A 10,000-nucleotide genomic window follows, 5' to 3' on the forward strand; every position below is an offset into this window, starting at 1 on the left:
CTCCCCACCTTCCTTTCTCTGCCTGATTACCTAGTCCTTGACTGTTGTTTTCCTCCTGATGTGGCTATAAGGCAGTTTCGGGTCAGACTTGACTTTTGATGCTATGTCATTTTTGTACTGTCGCTGTGCATATTCGTTTCTGGCTCTTCGGCTACTCTCTTTATTTTCCTGGGTCCTTTATTTTCTGTACCTTTTTCCATTGTCTAGTCACTTAGTTTTTGCCTCCCTACACCTCTGGGTGAACCAAGGACTCGTTCTTGTCTTCCCATTATTCCTGTTTCCATACACAAATAACCCACACATAGAAGCGAGGAGCTAACGACGACGTTTCGGTCCGAAACGTCGTCGTTAGCTCCTCTCTTGTATGTGTGGGTTATTTATGTATTGTTCCAGTCACGGTATTGTGCCTTATTTTGTTATTTATTTCTGTTTCCCTTGGCAACAAACCTCTCATCTGCCTCCTTGCATTTTGTTGTCACATAGTTCATCATTTATTTTACTGGTTTCCTTGCCAATTCTCTCTCCCACTGAACATCTTGCAGGAAGTTCCTCATGCGTGTGTAGTCCCCCCTTTTGTAATTTGGTTTATCCTGTCCTAATCCTGCTACCCTCTCCACTTGTAGCTCAACTATGTAATCAAAGAGCAGAACCAGATGATCACTAGCTCGAAGGGGCCTTTCGTATGTGATATCCTCGATGTCTGAACTACTCAAGGTGAATACAAGGTCCAGTCTTACTGGGTCATCCTCACCTCTCTGTCTGGTAGTGTCTCTAACATGCTGATGCATGAGGTTTTCCAGTACCACATCCATCATCTTGGCTCTCCATGTTTCGCGACCCCCATGGGGCTCCAGGTTTACCCACTGAATCTCCTAGTGATTGAAATCACCCAAAACTAGCAACTTTGCTCTCCCCACATGAGCTCTTCTGGCCACCTCGGCTAGTGTGTTGACCATTGTTCTGTTGCTCTCGTCGTATCCTTCTCTTGGCCTCCTGCAGTTTTGTGGCGGGTTGTACATTACTGCAATTACCACCTTGTGTGTGTGTGTGTGTGTGTGTGTGTGTGTGTGTGTGTGTGTGTGTGTGTGTGTGTGTTAGTTACCATTTGGTCCTAGGCACATGTCGATTAGACACTTGGCCTGTTGTATGTGCATGCATGTGTGTGTGCGTGTGTGTGCATGTGTGTGTGCATGTGTGTGTGCATGTGTGTGTGTGTGTGTGTGTGTGTGTGTGTGTATGTGTGTGTATGTGTGTGTGTGTGTGTGTGTGTGTGTGTGTGTGCGCTCACGCGCGCGCGCCCCTGCCTTAGCTAGTGTTCCGTATTGTTGATCACTGGTGGGTGCGGGAAGTGGATGGGGTGGAAGACCTGCTTCAGCATACATTAAGTTGATCCCTGAGAGGAGGAAGGCCGCAGTGTAGCTGGCAACCCTTGACACACACCTTCCAGTCTTCCCTCCGTCACAAGCTCATTAGCCCCTCCCACGAACATATACCTACCTACCTACTGCATGGTGTAGTGTTGCGCTCTCGCTCTCTCTCTCTCTCTCTCTCTCTCTCTCTCTCTCTCTCTCTCTCTCTCTCTCTCTCTCTCTCTCTCTCTCTCTCTCTCCACGTCCCCTGAGGGCGTTTGTTTGTTTTATTAACTTTGTTTATACTGCTGATGATGTAGTGGGAAATTATGGGAATACCGACATGTATATAAATAAAACCTTGGGTAGTACACGAACACACACGAGGCTACTATGTTTGTGTATATACTCACCTATTTGTGATTGCAGACGTCAAATCTCAGCTCCTGGTTCCCCGCCTCTCCACTGGCCACTACTGTGTTCACACCTCTCTTAGCTGTCTGGTCCTTATCATACCTCTTCTTAAAACTATGCATGGACCCTGCCTCCACCACTTCGTTATCCAGGTCATTCCACTGCCTAACCACTCTGAGGCTAAATAAGCATTTCCTAATATTCTGCGATTCATGTTTTTTAAAAATTTTAGCTATAAACTCATGTACCTGAGACCCGCCTCTAAATCTAGACCTGCCCACTTTGTCTATTCCTCTCAGTATTTTGTCCTCTAGTGTCATTATTATTATTACTATCAAAAAGAAGCGCTAAACCTACAAGGGTCATACAGCGCAGCGGGACAGGGGATAGTGCAGGATTATAGAGTAGCAAGGGTAGAGAAGACAACAGTGGGAGAGTTAGAAAATGCTGTGAGGAGTGCTAGAGGAAGTATCATCAAAGTTTGTGTAGTAAATCAGTTGCTGTCAAAAAGTCAACGAGGGAGTCTGTGTCAAAGGTGGGGCCGTCAGCGAGGAGGGAAGATAAAGTGTATTAGAGCGGTGACGACGTCGGAAGTAAATTCTGCGTGCTTGTTGACAGACAGGAGAGTCCAATAGAATATGGCTAACCGATCTAGTGTCGTCAGGTTCAGATCCTCTAGCCTCTCATACTGCAAGTCATTATGTACCTATATGGGATCAAATCCAGTTAAATATCATGTTTGACTTAGAATTTTTCAATCTTTCGTCAAATTACCGATTCGCTAAACAGTGGCCTGCACTGTAGCTTTATTTCACTCTTGTTGTCATCAGTGCAAGTTCCATTAAGTTAAGCCAGGACCCAATACTGCATGTGGTTTTTTGAATTGAGTTGTCGTTCTTCAGAAAGTCTTCAGCTTTTGGGAAAGTCTGTAGTTCGTCTTTGCCTGTACAGGGAACACCTCTCACTTTCTAACTTTCATCTTCTATTTCTTTTCTTTAATGGCATGTGTTTGGAGCACACTTGTAATCCCTCTGAGGTAAGCGAGATGTTGCCTAGGACACTCGCTACCTCACACAACCCCATGTGGACTGCCATATACATTCAATAGATGGGGGTAATCTGAAACCAACAGATTCCTGATGTTCAGTGACTGCATCAGGATGACTAGCTGACAATGAGACAAAAGAGTCAACAACAGTAGTGGTAGACGTAGATAATTGTGACAGTCACAGTAGAACCGGTGGTAGCCAGTAGAGCCACTGGTGTGACAAATGGTTTTGAAAACCGACAAGTTAAAGGTTATTAAGGAAACGTTTCGCTACACAGTGGCTTCATCAGTCCAATATTGATGAAGCCACTGTGTGGCGAAACGGTGCCTTAATAAAGATTCCCATATGTTGCATAAGTATCTCAATCTTCAGAGCCACTGGTACACACAGCACTGTGAGTGACACTGCAGTAACACCAGTAGTATAAGACACTAACAATACTTATTAAGTAGAGACAGTTGTAACCCAAGTCTTCCATCCAGTTCCACCTCTCCTGCAAATTCCATATTTTTTTTTCAATAATGATATACATGTATACACAAATAATCCGCACCTAGGAGAGAGAAAAGCTTATAAGACGACGTTTCGGTCTGATTTGCACTACTTATGTATTGTTCCAGTCAAGGTAGTGTGCCTTTTTATTCTTTATATAATATATTCCATCCTCCTCCATCACCCTTTCAAGCCGGTAGTGGCCGGAGGAAGTAGAAAGTAGGGAAGAGATTCCTGCTTCGCTATCCTTGACTCTCACACCTAGATTATACACGACAGTCCTTAATCTCGGCAAGAGTAGATAGCTCTTTTCACCAAAGCCGCAGACAGCAGAAAGTGGAGAGAGATTTCTGCTTCACTATCCTTGACTCTCACACCTAGATTATTGACTCACGACTGCAAACAAACCATACCACGGGTGGGGTTAGAACCCGCTATCAGACGGTCTGGAGTTTTGAGATTCTCTGATCGCGGGTTCTAACCCCACCCATGGTATTTGTTTACCTAGATTATACACAGTAGTCCTTAATCTAGGCAAAAGTAGATAGCTCTTCCCAGCAGATAGCCTTAGTGTGGACTTTCAGATCGTCTGGTGTCTTCTTCGTGTCGTCTCAGATATTACTCTGCAGAGACCTATTAGCATCAGACCTATTAGCACAAGCTAGTCATTTCCAACTCACACCCACCCATGACCACTCATGTATTTATCCAACCTATATTTAAAACTACACGTTTTAGCTTCTATGACGGTCCTCGGGAGTTTGTTCCGCTCATCCACAACTCCATGACGCCCTTGCATTTTTTAGTGAAAGTATTTTGTACTGTCTACCGAGTCTCTTCTTGTCATACTGAGTGATTTCGGTGTTCAGGTTTGGGTCCAGTCCCTCCAGGATTTTCCAGGTGTAAATTATGATGTATCTTTCTCGCATATGTTCCAAGACAGAGAGAATAATCTGAGTGCTGGAGAGAGTGTTAAAAGAGTGACTTACCTGTTGATGTTGGTGACCTTGTACTTGACATCTTGACCTTGAGTGATGGAGACAAAGACCTTAGTGCCGTTCTCGACCATCTGTGCCAGGTCCTCACCTTGTTGATGACCCAGGAACACCACCACTCCGTGATGACCTGTAGATGTAAACCAAATATATAAGTCAACCTGGTGAGTATATCTGGAGAAACTGACTACTGTTAGTCATAAGTCACTATGTTGATATGTAACACAAGTATGAATCTTCAAAGATTGAATACCATGTATACAGTAGCATACTGTATATGCATTCTTTGCAGGGTGGACGGCGCCATGTGTACGTCTTGCAGGATCTAGTTGTACACACAATCACCACAGAGGTGTGCAAGGTACACTAATTTTTAATTGTCGACCCCCCATTTGTTGCAGTTCTTTACTCCCCTCGCTCGAAATCTGGAAACATACATATGTTGCCAGATTTCGAAAGAGGGTGAAGAATTGCAACATATGTATGTCTGACTTGCGCAATGATAATAACACCACTGGAAACAAACCAGGATTTGTCATAACTTCACACCTCCTGGAGAGTCGTGGTTAAATGTACGCTTCGTTCACTCCTTGGTAAGTTCCTCTGATACCTGTTGTTCCTCTCCCCCTCCTCTTCCTCTTCCTCCTCCTCCTCTCCCTCCTCCTCCTCTCCCTCCTCCTCTTCCTCCTCCTCCTCCTCCTCCTCTCTCCTTTTCCTCCTACTCTCTCTCCTCCTCCTCCTCTTCCTCCTACTCTTCCTCCTCCTTCTCTTCCTCCTCCTTCTCTTCCTCCTCCTTCTCTTCCTCCTCCTTCTCTTCCTCCTCCTCCTATTCCTCCTCCTTCTCTTCCTCCTCCTCCTATTCCTCCTCCTTCTCTTCCTCCTCCTGCTGCTCCTCCTCCTACTCCTCCTCCTTCTCTTCCTCCTCCTGCTGCTCCTCCTCCTACTCCTCCTTCTTCTTCCTCCATGACTCAAGGTCAACAGGTCTGTTACAAACTTGTGCTAACTTTTCCTTGATCACTTTCAGTCCACCTTCTCATGCTGTGCTTGATTACACCATCAGTCCATAAGTTACACTATATCCAGAATGTTAATCAACAGGATATTACCCATTCTGGGAGAATGCTGTATCATGATGTTGATAGGTCCTTCTCAAACCCAACCCATCTCACCACAATTCTACTACTACTACTACTACTACTACTACTACTACCACCACCTTCGCAGCTTTCCACCTGACTCCTCCCACTATATATACTCGTTTCTCAGTTATCTCTGTATTAGGACAGAAGTAATAGTTCTTGGTCTGGTGAGACCCTCTACAGTTGCCGCATATTCCCTTAAACTGACATCGTGCGCTGAGATGGTTATACCTCTGGTACCTGAAACACCTCAAAGGTTGTGGATGGCACGTCCTACCTGGTATGTTCCCCAGCAACCGAGATCCAATTGAGCTGGGAGAAGTCCTGTATGTTGGATCAAGACCTGCCTCGTAGGAACGTTACCAACCTTTTTGGCTCGGAGCCGCTAAACTTTCAGGATGTTTTTGTTACTATGGATTGCACTGAGGCATGCCTAGTGGGTAACACAGTAGTACGACTTTTGTAACTCGCTCTATGGATTTTAGTTCTGCTAGAACAAGAGGTGATTACAGGTCGTTCACCTGCAGTATCTCATAGGACTGTGTTTCGGGGAGTGAGGATAAGCTCCCCTTACAGATTTGGGAACAATGATATCTTCAGGTTATATTTCTTCTCTAGGTAAATTGTAGCAGAATACGGAGTGTCGTATTATCCTTTGCTTATCAACCTCAATTTATTGCCTGAAGATGGTTTGACTTGCCCGATCTGAGACAAGAAAACATTTTAGGACGTCCGGGTTCCTGCTACCTGCCAACTTTCTCTATCCAGTATATCTGGGTTACGATGAGCGTTTCTTGATTTATCCCTATATCAATGGCCAGGCTGGTTTCGCTGGTATGGCTGACCCAAGAGTCCAGTGAGTGGTTTTGCAGATTCTTCGCCAGAACTGCGCCCCACATTTCCAAATCCGAGTCCTCGGGTGAGTCCTTGGAACATCGTGACTCCTTCTTATCAGAAGAAGCTATGTGCCTCCGTGTGCCTGTCTCATGACTCGTCACAAACAAAAACGTACAAACAGAAACGAGTATATATAGTGGCAAGAGTAGGGTGGTAAGCCGCGAACGTGGCAGTAGCTGTAGTAGTACAACTGTGGTGAGATGAGCTGGCTTTGAGAAAGACCTGTCAACATCATGTTACAGCGGTCTCCTGTTGATTAGCAATTTAGACACAGTGTAACTTCCGGACTTTTGATGGAAAGTGTTACTGGCAGCAATTAGGGCAGCTTCTAAACACTGTCATCATCTTAAATCTTCTTCCTCCTCACTGAATATCGAAAAGGCAGCAGCAGAGGTAGAGGTGTAAAAAACCATGTGATCAGTCTATGACCCTCGAAGACATAGTTTTGAGGTATTCAGTCCCTCAGCCTGGAGAAGAGTTCTGCTCCACAGTCACTGCTATCATGCACACTGTAACCACCTTCACTACTACGATGTTCTTTACACTCGAATAAGAAGAGGAGGAAGAGGAAGAGGAAGAAGAGGAAGAGGAAGAAGAAGAAGAGCAGCAGCAGCAACAACAACAACAACAACAACACGACTCCCCCACATATCGTCATGCATGGTTGACAACAGTCATTATGGTGAATTGCTAGCAATCACAAGTCATTTTTGCTGAGTTTCTGGATACAATTAAGTTCAAGGTAACGAACACACAAACCTAGTTCGTAATTCAGGTTCTGCCAGTCTGCTACAGGGATGAAGCCTCCATTTCAGACTACTTTCCAGGACTGTCCGAGAGACGTAGGTGGTTAGGTTAGGTAATGTTTGTCAGGAAACAGGGTCTTAGTCATAAGACGACCCGCAGCTGGAGCTTTCAGTCATCTGACCGAGGCCTTCCACTGGCTTACCAGTCCACCCCTTTAAAAATTATGGTTATAATTATAAACATTATACAGCAAGAGATACAGGAACTGAGAGCAACAGCGTTGGTCTGGCCAGGAGGCCATTTGGTAATGGTAAGAAAATGACCTCCTGGCCATTTTCTTACCATTGGTAAACCTCATTTTTTGTAAATCGGCCACATAAGGATATGTGGAAAGAGGCTCGGCACCTCTCACCTACACAACACGCTTCTTTAGTCGAATACACAGATTACTAAAATTTGACACAACAGAAGCAGTGACGAGGTGAAGATCAATCCCTCAACCCCGAAGTAGTTAGTGGTACTGAGGTGGTCAGTAAGCCAACCTTCAACTGAACACATCGACTCCAGGCTGAGGGACTGATTACCTCAAACTCATCTTCCACCGCTCTTCTCGGTATTGGACTGAAGAAGCCACTGGCTGGCGAAACGTCTCCTCAATAAAGATTCCCAAATGTTGCACAACTGTCTCAGTCTTTAAAACCGCAGGAGTCTGGAAACTGGAAGACAATCAAGTTTGATCTGAGGAAGGGAAAAATATCTGAAATTTACTTGGAGGGTGCTCTGGGGGTCAATGCCCCCGCGGCCCGGTTCATGACCAGGCCTTATGATGGATCAGGGCTTGATCAACCAGGCTGTTACTGCTGGCCGTATTTAAACTAACATAAGAACCACAACCTGGCTGGTCAGGGACTGACGTTAAGGTGTCTGTCCAGTGCCTTCTTGAAGACATCCAGGGGTCTATTGGTAATCCCCCTTATGTATGCTGAGAAGTTATTGAACAGTCTTGGGTCCTTAACATTTATTGTGTTGTTTCTCAGTGCACTCACTGCTCCTTCTCTTCACTGGCGGAATGTTGCACCGTCTGTCTAGTCGTTTGATTTCGTAGGAACTGATTTCTGTGTACAAGTTTGAGAAGTTCCTCTAGGATTCTCCAGGTGTAAATTATGTATCTTTCTCGGCCGCGTTCCTGCGTTCCAAGCATCTGAATCACAGTGATTCAGGTGCTTGACTTAACTTGTACGAGCAGTGAAGGTTCTCTCAACATTCTCCAGATCTGCAATTTCATCTTCCTTAAAAGGAGGTATTATACAGCAGTATTCCAGTCTAGATAAAACAAGTGACTTAAAGAGGATCATTAGCTTGGCATCCCTTGTTTTGAAGGTTCTCATTATCCATCCTATTATTTCTCTAGCAGATGTGAAAGTGACAGTGTTGTGATCCTTGAAGGTGACATACTCTGACATTATCATTTCCAGGTCCTTCATATTTTTCACTCTATAGTGCAATTAGAATTTGTTTTATACTCCGTTATAGCTTTTACTTCCTCAAGTTTTCCATAACGGAGTAACTGGTATTTGTCCTCAGTGAACATCACATTGTTTTCTAAGACCCACTGGAACACTTGGTTAATATTCACCTGGAGATTTACAGTGTCCTCAGTGGACGACATTCTCATGCAAATTCTAGTATCGTGTGCAAAGCAGGACACGAAGCTATGGTTTACATCTCTGTCTATGTCAGCTAAGAGGATGAGGAACAGGATGGGGACGAGTACTGTGCCTTGTGGAACAGAGCTTTTCACTGTAGCCGCCACTGACTTTGTTTACTATTACTCTTTGTATTTCTTTGGTTAGAAAGTTAAAAGTCTGTCATTATTTCGATCAAGAGCCCTACACTAGCATCAAGGTTCTCCCGTCAAGGTTTCAACACTAGAAACCGAGGAAATCAGTCACATGTATATATGTATGTACGAATGAGAGTTATGTATGAGGCAACAGAGTCCATGGTTATGGAAAGTAGCACAGGACAGAATTCTGAACATCTGAACAAGGACTTTGGTTAATATCTCGAAAGGATATACACTGAGAGGTGTGTTTCACAGTGTATATACACCGAGAAGTGTAGGTCTTACAGTACATATACACTGTGAGGTGTATGTCTTACAGTAAATATACACTGTGAGGTGTATGTCTTACAGTGCTGGTAAAGAGGTAACAAGCAGCCTTAATGACCCTCGTGTGGTAGAATTTAAACTCCATTAACCAATCAACGAACCAGCTTCAACCACTCTACCTTAGTAATGGCATGATCTATCTACCTGTGGGTCAACCCTGGGGATCATCGAGCCTACGGCCGGGTCCCAAACCAGACCTCCGGGTTTACATGTCTTAGATGGGTTTCGAGAGTTCTCCTACTCTTGCAGGCCATCTCCTGGGCTTGGTCAACCAAGTTGTTGCTGCTGGTGGCCCGCTGACCCACATATCTTTCACAGCCTGGTTAATCTGGCACCGGTGAAGATACTTGTCCAGTTTCTTCCTGAAGACTTCTACACTTGTTCCAGCAGTGTTTCTGATATCTTCAGGTAAGATGTTGAATAATCTGGGACTACGAATGTTGATACAGTGTTCTCTTATTGTGCTCACCGCACCCCTGCTCCTCACTGGGTTTATTTTGCACTTCCTTCCATATCTCTCACTCCAGTATGTTGTTATGGCAGTGTGCAGGTCATGGACCAGACCCTCTTACATAGAGTACAGCGGGTAAACTATTCTATGTTTCTCAGTGTATAAAGTCTTTCAGTTGTTATATATATATATATATATATATATATATATATATATATATATATATATATATATATATATATATATATATATATATATATATATATGCAATAAGATTACAGTAAACAGGTGATT

The 10,000-nt window shown here is 44.2% G+C and overlaps 1 protein-coding gene across 1 annotated transcript in view; it reads right to left on the reverse strand.

Moving 5' to 3' along the window:
- LOC128687240 (RING finger protein 150) overlaps positions 1-10,000 on the reverse strand; it is a gene marked incomplete at its 3' end in the record, with an annotated part of 247,069 nt that overhangs the window by 87,366 nt on the left and 149,703 nt on the right. The window contains 1 exon segment of the mRNA XM_070098467.1: positions 4,294-4,429. Coding sequence (XP_069954568.1) covers positions 4,294-4,429 — 136 coding nt within the window.

Source organism: Cherax quadricarinatus, chromosome 62 (assembly GCF_038502225.1).
Source record: "Cherax quadricarinatus isolate ZL_2023a chromosome 62, ASM3850222v1, whole genome shotgun sequence".
NCBI lineage: Eukaryota > Metazoa > Arthropoda > Malacostraca > Decapoda > Parastacidae > Cherax > Cherax quadricarinatus.